This window comes from Cariama cristata, unplaced genomic scaffold, assembly GCF_000690535.1.
Source record: "Cariama cristata isolate BGI_N322 unplaced genomic scaffold, ASM69053v1 scaffold14725, whole genome shotgun sequence".
NCBI lineage: Eukaryota > Metazoa > Chordata > Aves > Cariamiformes > Cariamidae > Cariama > Cariama cristata.
Window position 1 is genome coordinate 51,593 of NW_009618283.1, and position 20,574 is coordinate 72,166.

Sequence of the window (20,574 nt, forward strand, 5' to 3'; positions counted from 1 at the left end):
TTCTGACAATGTCATCTAGGGCTGTACTGAGCAGCAGCTCTTGCTGCTAGATGAACATCTGGAAAACAACCCCTGTGCTTCTTCAGCCTCAGGGTGCTTTTTAAGTCACACTTGTTATGAAATGTACTCCAGGACCGAGAAACTCACTAGGAACTGGTGCCAACATCAGGAAGAAGAGGAGCAAGTTTATTATTTAGTATTGCAACATTCCTCACTTACAAAATTGGCAGCAAGCTCACCTGCTCACCCAAAACAAGACAGAGCAATTAGTAGGCAGAGATACCGCAAGACTGTCCTTCCACTCTCCCCTTACAGCACACCAACATGCGATACGCCCAGTGCCGAGGGCATTTTCTGCTTTGCCTATAGCTGACAAAAAGGGGAACAAAGAGCAACACTGTGACCACAACCGCCTCACTGACTGCTCTGTTTCTGCACTCCAGGCAGACGGGCAATTAAGAGAGTGAACATCCTGGGCATAGGTATGGAGCTCCCCACTGGTTCAGGGAGACCTGCCAAGGCTGAGGACTCCTTTCCCCTACCCTGGCAAGAAGGAAGCAGTCAGAAATCTTTGAGCTGCTTGTGGCAAGGGGAGGAGCTGGTACCACATCTACCAGACCATATTAGCTAGGGGAAAATACACTTATTAACCGAAGTGCAGATGGGATGTTCCCAGCAGGATGTGGGAGCAGCCTGTATTGGCACACTCTAACCACTCAGCAGGGAGTGCCAGGTGGTCAGCAGTCCATCCCGTGCTTCCTACCCAGCTTGGTTAGCCCATTTTTCACTTGTACAAGTCTGACTAGTATTTCGTGTTCTGACTCTGCCCCTACCTCTTTGATGCCAGCATCCATTTCTAGCCTTTCCCGATTGCCCTTCCATCTTTTGGCTACCTCTCCACCCACATGTTTCAGAATAAATTTATCTTACAGGACTATCACAGGGCAGCAGCCAGATCATTCCTGTCCATCCACCATGGGAGCTGTGAGGACCCAACACCCAGCCAGTTCTGAACAAGCAAGCAAGAAATCAGTGCTTTGCTCCTGCTCTGCATGAACTACATTTAAAAAAAAAAAAAAAAAAAAAAAAACACACAAAAAGGAAGGTGGAAAGCAGTATAAAGGAAGCTTGCAAGGTATCTCATACCCATAAGGTTCTGGTTTTCTTCTCGACTAGGTGGTGCTTCTTGCTATTCCAAAGACTTAAAAACCAAAAGGTTGAGTCACAGTCATAAGCGCAGTCTAGCAACATGAATCAAGGCCAGTCAAGAGTGGTTAGAAGCACTGGAGATATTAGACAGCGTGCATACACTGGCCCTGAGCCATGGCTGTTTTGAATGTGTTTACAGCTTGTCAGCCTAAGTACTTTAGTTTACTAACCAGGTTGGCATTGCATGTTGTATTCAATTACTGCAAGCCTGAGATTCACCAGCTCCAAGGATTAGACAGATTCAGCTCTTCCTGATTCTGTTTAAAGAACTCAGGGCTTTCTGGTTGTTGTTTAAATTAACAGCAACAATTGTTTTCTTGCAAATGTTAGAAGAAAACAGATTAAGAATCTAGAAACCACAACACATATGATTCTGCAAACTGGTTGCTGCCGGCACAGCTCTGTAAAGAGAATCAGTGATTCAAAGTGGGCGTATAAAAGGCACTTTAACTCTCAGACCTTCCTTTGGTACAGTGTGTTCATATGCTGTGCAACGAATGTGTTCAAAGGAGAGGTTTCCCATAAGGACAGCTCAGAACCTCATGTAGGCTGTCAGCTTCTCTAAGAGGGAAAAATTATTAACTTCAATTTTTAAAGTGCAAATATCTTTGAAAGCTTCTGCTAAACAGGCTGGAGGTGTCTCATTGTCTTGGTGATATTAAACAGAGCAAATTCTGTAATCAAGCCAATCATGCTCCATGCAGGGAGGGGAAGAAGCAGGGAGAGGAGCCAACATTATTTATAACATCAGTACTGGTGTGCCAGCTCTCCTCAGGAAGGGCTGTACATCCAGGCAGAGCCCTTAAGGAGCAAAGTGCTGGAGAATAACAAGGAAAAGTTGCATCTGTCAGGGGTGGTGAGGGGAAAGTGACAGTAAAACAAAACAAACAAACAAAACCGAATACTGAGGGGAAGAAAGGAGAATAATTTGGAAACATTGAAGAAGGAAAGGACAAGCTAGCAACAGTAATACCAAGCAGAGCAGTAATGCCATTTATTGATGTAGCTTCAGAGGTCCACTTTTCTGAACCCCCGTGAGACCAAGCTAGGAGAAAAGTCCACAACCTGCTCTGCCACAGCCCTGCTTTCTGCACAGCTGGCAGACAGTGAGAATAAAAGAATCCGTTCTGAGGACCAGCAATGCCTGCCAATGCTGTCACTAACTTTCCAACTGTCCCAACAATTTCCTGTGCCCCAAGAATACTGTAGCAAGCCCTCCCTCTGTCCTCCTCCAACTCTATCCAGGTATCTTCTCCACTTTTCACCCTAGCTGTATGGGGAAGACAGACACATTCTCTCTCTTTCTGGGAGTGAAGTGTCACTACCTATTGCAAACACTGTCTGACACCTTCTGAAGCTACCAGCACTGTCTTATTTGGCAAACATTTGGGCTGACATTTCCCAAGACGAGTTTCCAGAATTTTTTGAAAGTTCAGTCACGACAGTTTAACTGTTACAGAAAGCAAGGTTCAGGAAAATGAAATCACTTCTCAAGTTAAATAAAAAAAACAAACAACTTAAGTATTAGTGGAACTTATTTCTCCTTTTTCCTCTTTCCCCTGTAGGCTTGCTTCAGAGCAACAAAGTTTGGCAAAAGCATTGGCTTTATGCCAGGGCATGCATCAGCAGCTCAGCATGAGATTCTGGAAGAGCCAGAAGAAGGTGTATGACCTAGCTTGCTCAATGCAAACATTTGTTAAGGCCTCCTTACCACAAAAATGACAAGTCAGGGGATGCAGAGATCCACATTACAAACGCCCATGGTGATTACGTCCCCTCTGGGTCACAGACAAAATGAATGCTGGTGCACCTCTTGTCACCCTCCTTGGATAGCAACAGACATTTGTGCAATGGCCACGTAGCAGGTGGAATATGAATACATAAGAGGTGGCTGAAGTGGTACACTTTGGAGGCAGAACAGCCAGCGCATTTTAGTCTGCTTACATGATGTAGGTGGTACAGGGGATCGGAAAACAGATCCCAAATGACAAGGTGTAGAACATCACAAACCTTCTGGAAGTCAATTGCAGCTGTCACTTCCTGGAACACAAAACATGAGGTGCTGGGAGTTGGTCACCCTACATCTTCTAGAAAGAAACACTGCTTTTGCCACTCTGCACTTTCTCTATGGTGGCTAGGCAGACCAGGTGGAATCCTGATGTACGACTCATTCAAAGACTATTGCTGCTATAAGGAGATGGAAGGACTTAGTCCAACATTTGGCAGAAAAATAGAAAGCCCAGAGCAAGCCCATAAAAATAAGTCAAAGCAAAATGCCCTCAATAGCCAGATAGCAACAACCCAGTCTCCAAGAAGAAGGCTAGTCTCGTGGGTAAGGCAGATGAACATCACTCCAGAATGCTGCTACGTCTGTGTGATGTTAAGCAAACTACTTGGAATTACTTAAAAAATAAAAAAAAATAAAAAAATAAATCATTGTTCACAATGTTTTCCACTTTCTGGGTGCCTGACTGGATTGTTGTTAACTCTCGGTTGCAAGTGAAATTAAAGGGATTTTACTTTAAATATGAAGAAAAAAAATTTTACTTTAAATATGAAGAAAACTGCACTAAAAGTCAGAACCTGGTTTTGCAGAACATTATGCATCTCACATTAAGCACCCAAAATCAGCAGATGCTTTTCCTGTAATCTGTCTGCCTTGATTACCTGTGGTTAGTGAACATACCATCCTCTTATCTCACAGGAACATTGCAAGGATAATTAAGACCTGTGTGGCATTCCAACTGTATTTGGAGTTAATGCTCATGCCAAAAGGAAATGAATACTTTTGTACTCAGAGCAGAGTTTGCACCGTGCCCTGTAAATAAGGTGTACACATAGCTCTAGACATAAAATATTGAATCCAGTCAGTATCATTCACTATATACACTGAACAATGCAGGAGCCCTGCAGAAAAAAATAGGACATGATTGCATAATTGAAAGTTATCATAAAGATTCAAGACAAGGCTACAGACATGAGGCAAGGCTGGATAACCATAGTCATTTCTTAACTTCTGAATGACTTCACAATCTTAATATTTTGTCAAAGTAGTGTAGATAGTGCATGTGTTGTGTTGTTATATACAGTTAACTGTTGATTTCTAGACCCTGGTCATAAAGATAATCTAAAATTTTCAGAAGTAATTGCAGGTACCTAAGAAACAAGTAAAAGGGCAAGGAGATAACTACAAAAGCAAACACATGTAAACAAAAAAACGTTTTCCGCTAATCAAGCATAGCGAAAAAGAAAATAGGAAAGACATACGTTCTGGTATTTCTGGTCCAACACATTTTATGTGCTTGGCTCAGCACAGTATGTTTGACACTTAACTTTGTTACTGATGTCTTTTCCACTACAGCTGAAAACACAATTACAGTAAAAGCCATCGAACAACTCACAATGACAGAAAGTTTAACTTGTTTGTGAAATACTGCAACCATATATAAATTAGTCTCTTCCTCCTTGTCATGGACCATCTTTCATGAGCAGCATTGTCATTTGTGGACTAATTACAGAAAGGATCAACTGAAGCAGTTGATGTTCATGATTAAAAGTCTAAACTGTATCAGGATGCCTCTTTCTTTTGGAAGCCATAAAACGTCTTTTTATAGTCAGAGAGAAGAAAGCAGCCATTTATGTTAAAAATTATTTGTAAAAAGGCAGCCTTCTAGCATTATTAAGGTAACTTTGAAATTAACTGCTCTTAAATGCTTACGAGGCAATATTCAAACAAAGAACAAGATTAAATACTAGGCAGTGTCTCTTTCAGGCCTCCAGTCACAGGCACTATGACAACTGGTTCTTTGAAGATAACTCTCAGCCATATGTAGTCACATAGCCTTTTTCCTTCATCCTGAGAAACATAACCTGGAAATCTCAAGCCAATATTAAAATGTTCTTGGAGCTTTTGAATTTACTAACGATCATTTCTTCATTCAAAAGCCTCTTACATATCACAAGAATTCTCATCTTGAGAGATAAAAAAGCATCTCAGAACTAATAGACTAAAGCATAAGCAGCTAACTACATTCCACACTTTATAATCAAATAAAATTAAGCAAACATCAACAACATATGTACTTGATAATGCTTTAAGACATCTTGACAATGCATTTTTATAAATGAGAAAGAACAAGAGCATTGTCTCAAGTAGGCTTCTTAATCCAACATTCATCGTAGAAAAAGTAAGGAAGCATATGATATGGCACTAACTAATAAAGAGTAATAGAAAGATACAATGAATGCTAAGCAGTAGTAGTTTGTGGAACTTGTCAGACTCTTGAAATCGTTTTGATCCAAGATAAATAAAATTGTCTGATAAAGGTGATGGTATTGATTTACATGTACACTGGTATCTGTAAAACATCCATCTTCTCCCACGACATCTTAATTAATAGGACAGAATGTTATAAAGCCAACACATAAGTTAAACCACTTAAATGACAGATTTCAAAGTGTCATTTACAATGTGGGAATTCAAGGTTGTTCGGCTACACTCTCTTAGAAATACAGTAGGAAGGAAGTGACAGTTGTCTTTGTGCTATTAAGCATTTTTATGAATGACTTGGGGAAACCAAACGTTTGCAGATGGCAAAGATATTCAGGGAAACAGCAACTTGGGACTGAAGTGCTCTACAATCTAGGAAGCAAAAGGATAAAAAACAAAGGTTGAAAGTCAAACAGATTAATTCAAGTTGAAAACAAGACATTTTTGACTGTGAAGACAGAAAAGTCAATAGTTATTTACCAAGGCAAACAGCAGACTCTCTACCAAGACTATTGTAAAAACAAAATCAGAAATTTTCCTTAAGTTCCAAGTTATAGCCATGCTACTGAACCTGAAGCAAAAATAAAGCAAGATAGCCTGAAGGTCCACATCAAACCACAGGTCAGGCTAGGTTATCCCTTCTGAACTTTTTATCTACCATAATTGGTTATACAGATAGCCATTTAGTGAATAGTCAAATTCGTTATAAGAAGCAGCCATGTCCCACCCAAAGTCACCATACTTCAGAGCTGGCAGTTTTAATTCTTCTTACTCCATTTTCACAGGGTGAAGGAAATAGATCTTATATTCTGCATGCTTTATCAAAGCCTTTAACTTACTTGAAAATAACTCTGTATTTTCCTTGTGAAAGGCAATGACTACCCATATGCATTGATGTGTGAACATCATAATGTAGGATGTTTTGTTCCAGAGTCTCCTTTCCAAAATATCTGGTATTTAGAGACTCTCTTAACAGCAATTAATCACCAATTCTCTCCACTAAAATTCACAAAGCGTGAAAAACTGAGGCTTAAAAATCATACACACAACACTCATCCCTGAAGTTTAGGTTTAGCATCAGCTAGAACCTCAATTTAGCTTTAAATATACAATATCAGTCAGGCACTGCTATATTATGTCAGGTAATACGTCCAACAGTGCTGGTAGTCCCTGTCTTTGCTCCCTGCTAAAGCAGTCTACCCCTTGCAAACCTACAAGGTTTTGCTGATTCCAAAAAGGCAGAAAAGGACTCACTGATTTTGTAGATTCCAGAGACCCTGAAGATAGGGTATCTCGGCTGCCCCGGCTCTTGGAACTGAGATGAGGTGAGGATGATGGCGAGTCATCAATATAGGGCATCATATCATGATGTCGCCTCTGTTCTTCAGCACGGTCTGCATCATACGCATAGCTAGGTGGTGTGCCACTGAAGGAAGCATCTGTAAAACACAGGAGAAAAATTTGTCTGGTCAGAGCCAAGCTGGACAGGAGACAGGCTGGTCAAGCAAGGTACTGCCTGCCTCCCAGCTATTATGATTACTTATCAGTAAACCCAGAGTCAGTGATAGTTAAATATAGATCAAGTGGAGGCATAAATTTAATTAAATTCATGTTGTCACCAAACATTCACTTCTGTCATTCTAAGTCCTAAAAGGTAAAGTCATTTCTAACATCTAACATTGGTGTTCATTTAATTACAGGTCCTTCCCTCAAGTTTTCCTTCAAAAGCATTAGCATCAAAATAAACCCTTTTGCAGGCTCCATAGAAGTTATGCAGTTTGTGTTTAGCAATGTAGTGTGTCAGGGTAACAGACCTGTTTTTTTCTGTAGAATGAGAACAGATGATGCCCTTTGCCAATTTAGCAATCATAGATAATATGTCGCTCAGGTAAGGAACATAACTCTTTCCAGAGCTCTCAGGAACAAGAGGACTAGGAAAGAAAGGTCTTACATGTCAAGTGAACCAGCCTACTGCCAAAAATAAAATCCTAAAAGGCTCTCTTCTATTGGCTGCTCCTCCTTTTCAATTTTGAGACTAACTTCTTAAACAAATTAACAAACCACCACGCTGCTCCCTCCTCCCCTCCCCCCAACAAACAAAACAAAACAAAACCAAACAAACAAAAAAAAGGATGGTGGTTTGAAGAGTTAAATTAAGCATTATTGCATGAGATATGAATGAACTTCTGCAGGAAAGTTGAGTAGTAAAATTGGTCCTGGTATATTTAGTAGCTGCATACAGAGACTGTTTCTGCAAAAATCTGTATTAAGGGCACACACTGAACAGCTTCCTCTACCATAGGTTGAAAGGTCTTTTACCTCTCCGCACAAAGAAATATACACGAGGACCAAAATTTGCTTTCTGCACAGTGGCACTGCATCACGTACATCTAGCGTGAGAGGAGCTCGAGACAACCTTACATATGATTTACATGGGCCTGTGAAGCACTTTCACTTCTCCATGCCCAGAGGTGTCCTGTGTGTGACGGTAACAGCCATGCATGGGCTACCAAACACAAAATGGTGGCGTTCCTCCTCTTCTTTCAGTTACAAGTCACAAAATGCAACTCTTCTCCCAAAACTGAAAAATAACCACAGGGAGATAAGCTAGATCCACTTTTACAGTAGCAGGCAACCCTTATGGAAGGCAAAGCCACAAAAAATAATAGCTTTATCTTACAAGTTTAAAATTATGCATTAAATTCACAAGTAGAATCAATTTTTACTTGTTTTCACAAATATCCAGGTTCTGCGAAAATAATAAGCAGCAGCTGCCAAGCATACTAATAATCCTGTTACACATCACTAAGGCAGGGTGGAGGAGTAACATTTTAAAGCCCACTTTCCTCTCTCACAGTAAAATCAGTTAAAGTATGACTCATTCCACTAAAGGATGTGAACTTTCTGTGGAACAGAATAAAACTTGATCCATGTGGCTTATTCAGGAGGGAGAGCTGGTGTGGGGAATTTACGCAAACAATATACTGAAAATCCAACAATAAACTCACTGTAGAAGTGAGCCTCTGTCTCAGTTCATACCAAATACCATCCAGCTAAATAACAGTTGTATACAAGGCCTTTAGGCTGCTGAAGGACCATGGCAATATTATTTTAACAAGCTCCATGAGTTTTATGTCACCTACCCGCTTGTGGTATTACCTTGTGCTCAAGCTCTCAGAGTTCCTCAAAACACTCAATTAGATTGTGCAAGACCACAGGAATGGAAAAAAGAAAAAAAAAAAGTTGGCACATGTTCTCTGTAAGGGACTTTTGTCTAGATGTTAGAGGTTTCCAAAGTTCCCCAACCATTTAGAAGACACTCTATTAAGTTGATTTGGCAAACAGAGGCTTGAAAGGAAGTTGCTGAAATAAAGATGCTCAGTCACAAACAAGAGGTTTTTAGATATCCCAAAGTTGGGTAATGTCTACAACACCTGCAAGCCAAAAAAATCTCATGCCGGAATTTTCAAAAGCTCTTTGGCTAAAAGAATGAAGAAGAGACGACAGCATGGCTCTCATCTTGCACTACCCAAACAGGCAAGGAAACACTGAAAAGAAAAAATAAAAACACCCTCTTCACACACAAGATTTGGTATTTTGTTTGGCCAGAAGGTTAAGGGACTGTTTTGACTCCAGAAACCAGAATTATAAATAGGAAGGGATGGAAGTCTCTTTGCATCTATGCAATATTTACGCCATATTAAAAAAAAAAAACACAAACCCAAACCACTAAAAACAACAAAACCCACACCTAACACCATATAACTTCAGTGGAGGAGTGCAGATACCTGTTTTCCATTCAGCTGTCCCTTGTGCAACTTTCTAACCTAAGAAGCCTGCAAGATATTACTGACAATTTAAAACTGCCATTATCCAAGGAGAAACATCAGTACTAGGCACTTATGTAGGCTTCATGCCTTTGATCAGGCAAGAGTTCTTCTTCCTTCATAAGTTTCTTCAACCTACTCTTATCCAAACCAGCTTCTCCTGCACACATGCAAGACTATGTTGCTGTGCAGAAATTAAGGCAGGAATATTTATTTCAATCCCAATGCTCACTTCCAAAATTTATAGGTTGTTCCACTTCTGTTAATGGGGGAGTGAATGCAAACTAAAATACATTAGCAGAAAGGCTTGCAGCGAATCACACTATTTTCACTTTCCTCACTTTCTCCTGCTAAAAAGCAGGCTTCACACTTCTACCTTCCATAACATGTTCTGTCTCCTACTGCACAGGGAAACCTTTATCTGAAACTGAAGGGAAGGGCAGATGGAGGACTTGGGCTCAGAAGAGGAGATTTATTCCCAGCTTTGCAACAAGATTCAGTCTACCTTCGAATCACTTTGTATCCCTACCCATAAAAATGAAAATAACACATTTCAACAAGAAATGAATCTATCTGTGTCACAGACTGCCATAAGATCTGTGCACAGAAAGCTCCACATAGAATTTAAAACTTTATTTCTGTATCCTCCAGGGATCCCTCACACATTAAAAAGCTTAGAGGTAGCTGTAATCCCTCTTCTGTTATTACTGCATACAGCACTAAAATCCACCTATGGAGATCTTAATTATCTCCAAGGCAGAAGGACCTTCTTGCTTTTATTCTACTGTTTTTTCCAACAGAAGCAAAGTATTATCATAGCCAGATACACTACGCAAGTCTTAACACTAATAACAGAGGTAGATTTGTATCTTTATGACTAAAGAGACCACTGTTGCTAGGGAAACTAGGTTATTCAGATCTCCTAAACCCAGCACAGTGCTGCACAGGCTGTTCAGGCTCTACCTGGGAGCAAAAAGACTAAAGCAAAGAGATCAGAGCCAGGAGCTCACCTGCTCAGAGACTTCCCACTGCTCTGGGTGCTGCTACTGTAGACTGCAAGTGGAGACAGCAGCTGGGCCCAAGCAAGAGTACTTGGTTTCTTAGCCAGTGTCTCAGGTAAGGTGAGTATTAAGAGGATTCTTATTTTCCTTTTAGGGCCAGCCAGTAAGTCATCAGTAACTGAGCCATCAAAGCCAGAGAAAGGTGAAACACAGGAACAACAGACAACTGCTGACAAGGGACAGCTAAGGAAAAAGGGCAGCCATACGAGGATGATAGGCTCAAACATCTTCTATCGAGAGAGCACCAGAGAGAGATAACTGAGGGCACTACTCCACATCCGTCATCCTTCTCTCACCTCATCAGCAGGCTCCCTTTCTCCTCCTCTTTGGGTAACCTGTAAGACATCCCATCCCATAGAGAAGAGCAGCAGCTCTGACTTACAGAAACAAGCCCTCTCAGCTCCTAAGAGTAGCTATTTCTACCACTGGCCCCCTGATATTCTCTTACAGTACCCCTCTCCTGCAGCAGCACGATCTTCAGGTGGAGTGAACTACCTGGGGCTACAAAGGCTCATCATCAATTCACGCATTCTGCTAAAAAACCTCAAGCATTTACTTCCATCTTTGGTTCTGACAGCAATGGCCTCCCTGACCTTGCTTTGCTCCAGCTTTCGTGAGTCTGTTCCACCATCCTCCTCCTCAGTTACTGCTTCTATCTTCTCACCTCCTCTCTTATCTCTGTCCCCTTTTCATTTTCTTTTGGTTTTCTCAAACTTAATATTCCTTTTCTTTATCTTCCTGTTCCTCCCCTCTTCTAAACTGCTCCTCTCCCCTGCTCCCTCAAATTTCACCTGGCTGGGGGCTACGGAAGAATCTAACAAATTTACAGTTAGTCATAATTCTCTGGCACTCAGAGACAGCACAGCAACACTGTTCCCTTGTCCTGTTGTCTACACCCTTCCTGCTGGGTACCACATTCATTCTTTGGGAATACGAAATCAAGTCATAGATGTAACTTGAAAGCAGGAAGGGAAAAAGAAATTAACTTCTAAGTAAAACGAAAGATTAGCTGCATCTAATCCAAGGCCACACAATGGTTCAAATGTATGTGTTATACTTTCACAACATCCATAGCTGCTTGAGAGGCTTAACAGCAGCATGCAGAGAAGCTTCCAAGCTAGCTGTGCTCCAGCTAATCCTGCTAAAAGAGCAGTGAAGCCACAGCAGCTCAGACCTGCCTGCCTAAGTAAATACCTAGAATCCTGGAGGGCGAGTTGCCAAAGCCCCACATCACTGTGGCTTCATTGTAAATAGTACCAAGGCTAGCACAAGTTTGTAACGTCTATACTCACTCCAAAAACATCCCCGCAGCTGCAGAGCAGAAGAGAGCTAAGGCAGTTTGCATCCTCTGACTGTGTGTTTCTATGCCAGGGAATGTGTGAGGCCATAGTTTTACAATGCATTGTCTTGGCAGCAATCAGGGTTTAAGGTTTCCCCTACCAAGCCATAAACCACTGCATAGCCCTTTCCCCTATTATCCCCTTCGTTCTGCAACCCCACAGATGTCTATGGTTCAGATAAAGAACTCAGCCAGCTCAAAGAAAAATGTCTTTGACACTTCCCATCTAAGCTGGATCAGCTCTCTGGTCTAGTTCACAGCATAGGAATCCAAACTGAAGGGGTACATGCATGGTAATTCAGGGCTGGGGGTATACTTAAAAGCTTGTACTGAAGACATCATATTAGTAAAACACTGCTTGAGTTTCCTTTAGGCTGAAGCTTAGTCACTTCCTGGAATTTACACATGGTTGGTTGCATGTAAATTTTACCCAATGTTTCACTTTCTTTTAAGGGTAAGGGTGTATTTGTGTGTGCACATGTGAGTGCACGTGTATGCATGCATGTAGAGACTGAGAACTGCATCTTACTCCTGAGATGGAAGAAGAGGAAAGCAGTGTACCTTGCATATGGAAGCAGCAAGACAGCTGGTGGTTCTCTTCACCCTCCCTCCCCCAGGGGATCTCAGGCCATAGACTAACCAGCCTCCAAGAAACTTCTGTCTCTACCACAGATGAGCTTTATCCTTGTAGCAGACAGCGCCCTTAAATCTTTTGGAGATGAAATAACTGCAGTCCACTTTTAATCTTTTAGTTGTGTCAGATCCAGATCATTAAACATCTAAAAAAGAAGATCAGAGCTCTTTAATCTACCCATATATTCCATGAAGAGTTCATGCAGTCACTAGAGGACAGGTCTATTTGTAGCAGTCTGTTACTGGGGCACACTGTTGCATTTTGCTCTGACTGGCATTTTCCTGGGGACAGATTTAGCATTCACGCAGATCTAATACCCACACAGAGTGAGGTTCTATGATCTAGCCATGATGTGAATGAAAGCTGGGACTCATGAGACCACTCACCACCTCAGGAAAGCCTAAGGCATCCTCACCCAGGACAGAAAAAACTGCTCACTAAAGCTACTAAGAAAGTCATTACCATGAGAGAAAAATTCAGGAAGCTACCCTGATCATCCAGAAGAGTCTATGTTTTACCAGACAAGACTGCACTGTAGCATGCAAATTCCAAAGATTTCCCTTCTGCCAGCCAGCACAACTTCCCTGTTGCTCATCTTTGCTTCAGACAACTCCGGCTTAGCAACCATGAAGTGCTACATGCTAAGGAGTGTAGACCAAGCTGTCATCCACACATTATGTTCCGCCAGGCTTTGACACAGTGCATGCCACAGAGGTCAGCAAGAGGAGAGTAGCAGAGGTGTAAATTCCCATTGCTCCAAGACATCTGACATTTGGATCAGTTTCAGTCAAACTGAAATACTGGGAGGGAAGCACAACCATTGCACACCACAAACTAGACAGAGGAGACCAACTGATGATAATAGTTGTGATTAGGAGGAAAATAGGTTACACATTTAAAAGATTTCACCTTTCAAATACAGGGTGTCTCCACAGCAATTTGTAAATTTTAGGACATACTACAAGCAGACTGTATGTAACTACCATTAGGAAAGAAAGTTACCCATAGTTACTGCAGAAGGCAAGACTTGAACATTTCTCTACGACAGCTGACATGTCCTACTGGCTGCTACATGCTCTCCGAGGCACTTAAAAGGTTTAATTGTCATTCCTTAGAGCCCTAAACATCAATGAGTAAACACACACATATATGAATGAGGTATGCTCCCAGCATGACTGGCTGCAAATATGCTGCCAACAGGTAAAGACAGAGAAATTCTGGTCAGGCCTGAATTACTTGAGTGAATGGTACCTATTTAAGACTGTATGAATCCTTAACTCACAGGACAGGGCAGGCCCCAAAACAGTGAAACTCTTGTTGCCTTTTTCCTTTTTTTTTTTTTACTGTTTCTTCAAAATGTTTACCACTAAGTCATATGGCACAATGTAACAGCCCATAACATGGATGAATATCTCTCAGACTCCCGCCTTGGAAAGAGTAAAAAGTGAATCTGTTTCCATCCAGGGTCTATATCTTTAGATTCCTCTTCTGTTCTGTGTTTTCCCAGGGAGGCTCAAAAGGTTTCCATGTTCAGTTCATGTTGGCAGTCAGGCCACTGGATGTTCTTGGCAAAGTAAATCCCAGAGCAAACTGGAACACCTTTCCAGTTTTCTTTTCCATTCCTTATTCAGGATTGTGCACCAAGTTTAGTTGTTCTCATTCACCGCAAGTCTAACAGGCAGAAAGTAAATTTTAGGCCTGATCATTCAGAATTAAAGACTTTTTTCAGTATAAAAATACATGGACAGGCAGATACATTCATAAGTACATGTGGCTTTGAATCAAAAGCACCAGGACTTTCAGCACTGACTAGGTCAGAGGGGAAAGCTGACTGAAATAAAGTGTTCCATGAAAAATCAGGTAAAAAACACAAAACAAAATCAAACAAGTAAACAACAATGAACCATACACAGCTGTAAGGAGAAAAATCTACAAGTCAGAGTATTTCCCAACAAAAGCAGAGGCTGCATTATGAGAGCTAAAGTTTTAGAATTCAAGCAGTCTCCACTCTCTCTGTAGGTTCCTGTCCAGTCTCCCCCACTGTCCTATAACAGACATGCTTGCAGGGAGCACAGCAAGCTACAGTAGGAGCTAGCTAAGCTAAAAATAAATGGAAAGAGTTATTTTATAACCCAGAACAGTTCCCTATTGCATTTCACAGATCATCTCCACACAATGCATCAGCACAACAGCACAAAGGTGGGACGGAGCAAATATGACTGTTCAGGTCAGCACTACTGCTGCGCTCAAACTACAGCCTTCGTTTCATTTCTAAAAAAATCCATAATAACAAAGCCTAAAAGGAAACTGAATGTACTGACTACATTGGGAGGGCTGCTTCTCTCATACCTAGCGTGGCTCTATCATTTTTCAGGTCAATGGATGAAAATTCCAACCGTAATCCGTATACTATTTACTATTTTGTTCTTCACAGCTGTCTCCGAGTTTTGCAGCTACTTCAAACAGTGTTTGCCAACAGGAATCTCCAGAGAAGCAGAAGAGATTAGAAAAATTAATAGAAACAAAATGGACCAATTGCCACAGCACGATCTGTTAACAAAAACCGCAACGATGTATATATTCTATTTCCTGTATTTAACTAGAGCAGACCAGAAGTCCTGCCATGCAGAAAGGAAAGTGCCTATTAAAACAAGAGTTTAACTGAACTGACTGTTTTGTGAGAAGGGAAGGGAGGATCCGCCCTAGGCAGCAGGAGGTATTCAAGTCTATTCAAAAAACCACCAAAAGTGTCTGATAAGAATACTGTTCTGTTTCTAGATCTTCAGTCTCTTTCAGGACGAGTTGCTTTGGCTTTTTTTTTTTTTCATATTGTTTTATTTTCTCACTACTGCAGCTAGGAGACTAAGAAGCCAATAAAGCTAGCCACCATTTTCCTGTTTACAGGGTAAATCTAGCCATTGACATCTTACTTGTTACACTGTAAAAAATAAGCTATTGACTTACTATGTTGGCCTAGAACGAGCAAGCCAAACTAAATGCCTTGGTAGGCAGATGGCTCTGCCTACACCACTAACAACCCTTTCTGAACACAGCTGCTGCCCAAGCTCAGTGTCTTCCTGTCATCTGGCTGGAAAAGAAAAAAAACAAGTTTTGTGTCATTCATAACCATGGCAAGGTAGTTATAGAAACTATTTTTTTAAATTATTATTAAAGACGCTGAAGGTAGAACACAGCTCCCTACCAGCATTAATAAAGACCACCTACTTCCCATCTCCCTTCCCTTGAAACTACTAGATAAGATGAAGGTAGTTGGGGTCACATGTCAAGGTTTGTTCTGGGCTAGTAAGTTCTCACCTGACATACCATACCACCTTTCTTCCCAAACTGTGTGCCTCTTTTGCAGAATCTGCTTTTAGAAATGGAAGTCCTTCTCTAATTATTATGATTGTGAAGAATAAATTTAGAAAAACATGATTCAAGAACAAGCAGCACAGTGGTGCTGGTCAGAGTTCTCAGAGAAGCTGAAGAGCAGATGAGAGGAAAGACATCTCAGTCTGAGCTCATGGTGTACTCCACCAGACACCAACAATGCTGTTTTACACTCCAGCATCACTGACTGATACATTGCTGTTCAGATTTTATTAAAATGTGGGATAAGAGGGAGCCTATTTTGGTAACACAGATGTGTTACACCACCATATCATTAAGCCCTACCATCCCACAGCATGAATGAGCCAACTGATTCTGAAGCCATGCCAAGAGGAAGCACTAAATTGCCAATGAATTTTATCCAAAGGAAAACAGGCCCACCCCAGTCCCAACTAAGATGCAACAACCTATTTAGATGATGGTGTCCCCAACAGCTTTCTTCTGTACCCAAACTTGTATGTGCAAAACAGAGCTCCTGCTCATCGGTAGCTCTCTATTACAGTTCTCATGCCCAGCAAGTCACAAAGTAGTTTCACACAGTAACTACACCAAGGCCAAGAACTGAGCTGTTGTGGCTCCCTAAGGCTTCAAAGAAAGCTGTGGATATGGAGAGGCACACAGAGCCAGGCAGGATCAGAGGGGGTGCCTGTACAGACAGCTGTGACTGCCACATACACACTTCTTCAGGGGCACTCAGAAACTTTAACTCAGATCAGCTAGTGCAGAAGAGGGCAATGCAGGAGGACTTGCCTATGAAAACAGTTCTCTGCTGCAGGCCCTAGAGAAGCCTTTGCACTATTTCTGTACTGCAGATGATGTAGCTATGGATTGCCAACAGTGAGGACTCATTCCCAGGCATTTCACAAAATAAACAGATTTTCCGGGGAGGGTGTCCCCACACCCCCCTTTCCTGCACAAGACCTACTAGTGGTGAAGGAAGCTTGTTAGGGAAACACTCTGGACACAACGTGTGAGTGGACACTCACGTACAGAGCAGACACAGCCAATGACAATGCTGCTCTTAACACTTTCATTTCCAAATTCCACTGCTTAATAAAAACATGTAAAGAAAGTCTGAGCAGCTAGTCCAGAGCAGAACACAAGCCAGAAGCAGACCCAGAGAATCAGTTTATGCCAGAGGAGCTAGTTCAGAGCAAGAAAACTTTAAAGACAACACAGCAGCAAAAGAAACACTTTCTCCATGTGGTTTTAGAATTACTTTCTCCTTTTATTTCCAGCGGCAGCCCCCTCCCAGAAGAGCCAGACAACCATTCCCCAAGATGAAGCACTGAAATTCCAGGAGTGATAATCACAGTGGTCTGACACTGGCACTTAAAGCCTGCTTCCGATTTCAAGCCTGAAAAAAATAAATCAATTATTTACCAGAATTATGACCTACTTAGCAGATAATAGCCTGGGATCTCCTCCCCCCTTTACAACATTTTGCTGGAGAACAAAGCATTAAAAAGGAAAGTAAGTGGGAGCAGCTGGAAGAGGGGCTGTCTTGCAGGAGCTATCAACCACTGACAGCACCGCCACACCAACTGCTCCTGAACAGCCCGGAGCAGTTCCCAGCAGGCAGGTGATGATGGGAACCAGCTCCCATTGTGTCAGGGACCACTGAGCCGCTCATCCCTTTGCTCGCTGCAGCACTCAAATAAGGGGCTTAAAAGCATCTTGTGCTCAGCCAAAGGAATGAGCAGGCCTGGATGCCTGTGACTGGCACCTGAACAGTGGCCAGGGAAACCCTGGCTATTAGATGTTCTGCATGAACTGACATTGAAATCTGTATTTTGACAGGAAAAAAGAATCCACAAATCCAGGAACCACTAAAAGAAGCTCTAAGGAGAGCCACCTACAGCAATGAAGAGAAAAACCTTAAATTTTTGAGACAAAATCCAAAATCTTCAAGCCACAGACACAGAGCTTCCAAAAGCCCTTTGTGTGGAGCAAGAGATAACAGAACTTCGTGCCCAAATGTATTACAAGTACGCATAAGGTCTCAGCGTCTTGACCAAACACCTTAGAAAAAAACAGACACCTAAATGATTCTTTGGCCTTATTCAGTTAAAGTTAACAGAGGTGGGGAAAATACAAATTCACATCAATCTGTATTGCACCAGAAGCTGGTTTCACCCCATCCACCCCCAAAAAACTAATTAAGGAATCGTGTCAGCCTAAAGTCCTTATATAGTCCAGAGGCATGTCCAGAGCAGACAAAAATCTTAGATGGGATAAATTGCTTACTAGAAGAGGATCAATCACTTGCCAACAGAAGAAATCCTCAGTTATGCTCCCTCCACCAGAGGGAGAGGATTCAGGCCCATGGTTTCTGACTCCACCGGACCATTTTGGAAGGCAAAAAGATTAGCCAGGCACAGATACCTACTCTGAATGTATGTAAACTGTACGTACATCTAATCTTTGTGCCAGTAACAGAGCACACACCCAGAAGGATGGCTGCTTTCCTCCATGCAGCACAGCCGTGGCCTGCTGGCTGCTCTAAAGCTTAGCTGCCTCATATCTTCATTCCTTTTATAGGAAATGTATTTATTTATTTTAATCTCTTTTCTTTCATATGATGTTTGTAGGCAGTCAAATATTTTGAGTGAAAACTTCAGAGAAAAACCTAACTCTCTTTAAAATGGAACAAATGTACAACCAGAAGCAAGTAAAACACAACAGGGGAAAAATAAAGGAACACTTGTACATCAGCACTATATTTAGATACTGCTTTACTCGAACTTTTACAGAAACTTGGAAGACGTGTTGCGTTGATGTTTGGTCCAGCCCTAAAAAGCTTCAAGCAATTTGACACAGCCCTGAAATAGAAGTTCTGACGTTTTAGACTGCAAGCTGCACAGAGCAGATACTGTTCAACAGCACAGTAACTGTTTTCTACAAAACCTCTGCAGGCAGCTATGTTTCCTGGATTAATGCTTCACTTTAATTCTCAGCAGCCTTTTCAAACAACCACTACACTGTCTGACAGACTCAACATACTTTGATAGGTTTGAGATATATGAAGAATTAGTGGGACAAGACAAGATTCCTGTCAGTATTACTACCTCAGAAAAACAGAAATACTACTTGTAAGTCACCATATGGGACTAGGCTCTCCGATGTGCCAAGCAGGGTGTCCACTCACACAAAGTGGAAAGCTGGTTACTGCCCTGAGTAGGGTTTGGTCAGAATGGAAGACAGAGTTAAAAACAAAACAAAACAAACACACACAAAACCCAACCAACCAAAAAAAAAAAAACCAAACAAAAAACCCACAAACAAACAAACAACCCAAACCAAACAAACCTTAACCTGGGATTTGTCTTACTTCCTGAGAGTGGTGCATGCCACAGTACTGATTTTATATAGTTCATAAAATGCACCCACCTAGCACTGTGGGCGCATATTTTATTACAAAAGCTGCATATGGCAATGGAAATCCTGTTCAGAACATCACTACCACAAAACAACAACCACCACCTTCAAGAGGCTTTTTTCCTGTCCCAAATACTCATTTCTTCTCCTGAAAACAAAACCATTAAAAACAGAAAAGAAGGAAGGTATCTTGGGATGGTGAATTAAAAGGGGCATACTGATACAGGACATGGGGTTGAATTTTTGGGACCACACTTATACCTCATAAGCCCAAGTAACTCATGAAAATGAGACTTAGACACAAGCTACTTGAGCAAATTTTAGCCTAGATCCTTGGCCACGAAGTTTTCAATCAAAAAACCAGCAGGTGTTAAAGATGCCACAGAGAATGACATCAAGTAGTAATGGAAGAAACACAGTTCACACAAAAGAGATGACAAATATCCTCAGGCACTTTCTTCCTCTTAATAATGACAACCGTTTAAGTTGTTAGTTTCACATCAGCAACACAGGGCTTGTAGGCCACAAGTGGCTAGACACAGAAGGAGCTACAGGAAGTGAAACATGCCTCTTCTATCCTAAAATAAAAAAAATCAGTACCAACTGATCATTTTATAAAGGGGAAGCTGTCTTTTAACAGCAGCTTGGTAGAGATGAAAAATTATGGAATAGCCTCATTTTTGTTTATGGGTTTGTTTTTAACAGATGGGAATGAGAGAAGAGAAACAAAACAAGCATCACTCATTCCTTTTGCATATTACTCCTCAATGTAACAGCCAAGAAAAAACGTGGTTTGATAAGCACCTGCACTGATGATCCATGTGTATTAATGAATCTTAACACAAAGCCTTCATGAAGCTGAAGGCTCAATTTAGTGAGCAAGGTGAGAACTTCCTAGGTGAAGCCAGTGCATCCTTGTGCCCACCAACTACCTCTCAAAGATTAAAGTACTCAGTCCTTAGTTTTAGATCAAGCAGATGGGGTCTCTTGCCTTTGATTAGCATGCCCCTCTTCAACAGGAGCATGAGGATCCACACTCTCTCCAACTCTATTGCAAGATTAGGTACAACTCCTCCTCTGCCTATGATTAGCATCTGATGTTAACAAATGGGAGGGGAATAAGAAGGGGGGGCGGGGAAGGCACCGCTGAGTTTTGTCAAAGAGAGGCAGTACGATGGCCTGGGCATCACATAAACTGGACGTTAACCAAAGGACTTGGTTGCTCAACCTTGGTCACTACCCCTGTTCTCTACTAGTCACTACAGGACCTTACAACTGCCAGATCCCTCTTCCAAAGCCTGGAGATTTAATCTTCAAGTCAGCTTCAGGTTCTGTTTAAGTCATGCACATCAGCTGTTCTGCCTCAAAGAGGCACAAAGGGTCACAGGAGCAAAGGCAGTGAGAGTCTCAGGACCTGAAGTGCTCACACAAGGGTCTAGTTTAATAGAGTAGCACAAAGTATTCCT

General features: G+C 41.7%; 1 protein-coding gene across 4 annotated transcripts in view; it reads right to left on the reverse strand.

Moving 5' to 3' along the window:
• BCR (breakpoint cluster region) overlaps positions 1-20,574 on the reverse strand; it is a 94,436-nt gene that overhangs the window by 40,875 nt on the left and 32,987 nt on the right. For 2 of the 4 annotated variants that reach the window (XM_009700810.1, XM_009700809.1), the window contains exons 1-2: positions 6,763-6,838; positions 128-159 (exon numbers count right to left, since the gene is read on the reverse strand). In XM_009700810.1, coding sequence (XP_009699112.1) covers positions 128-159; positions 6,763-6,838 — 108 coding nt within the window. Of the gene's footprint in view, positions 1-127; positions 160-6,733; positions 6,919-20,574 lie in introns of those variants that run through there. The other 2 variants (XM_009700808.1, XM_009700807.1) reach the window with 1 other exon arrangement.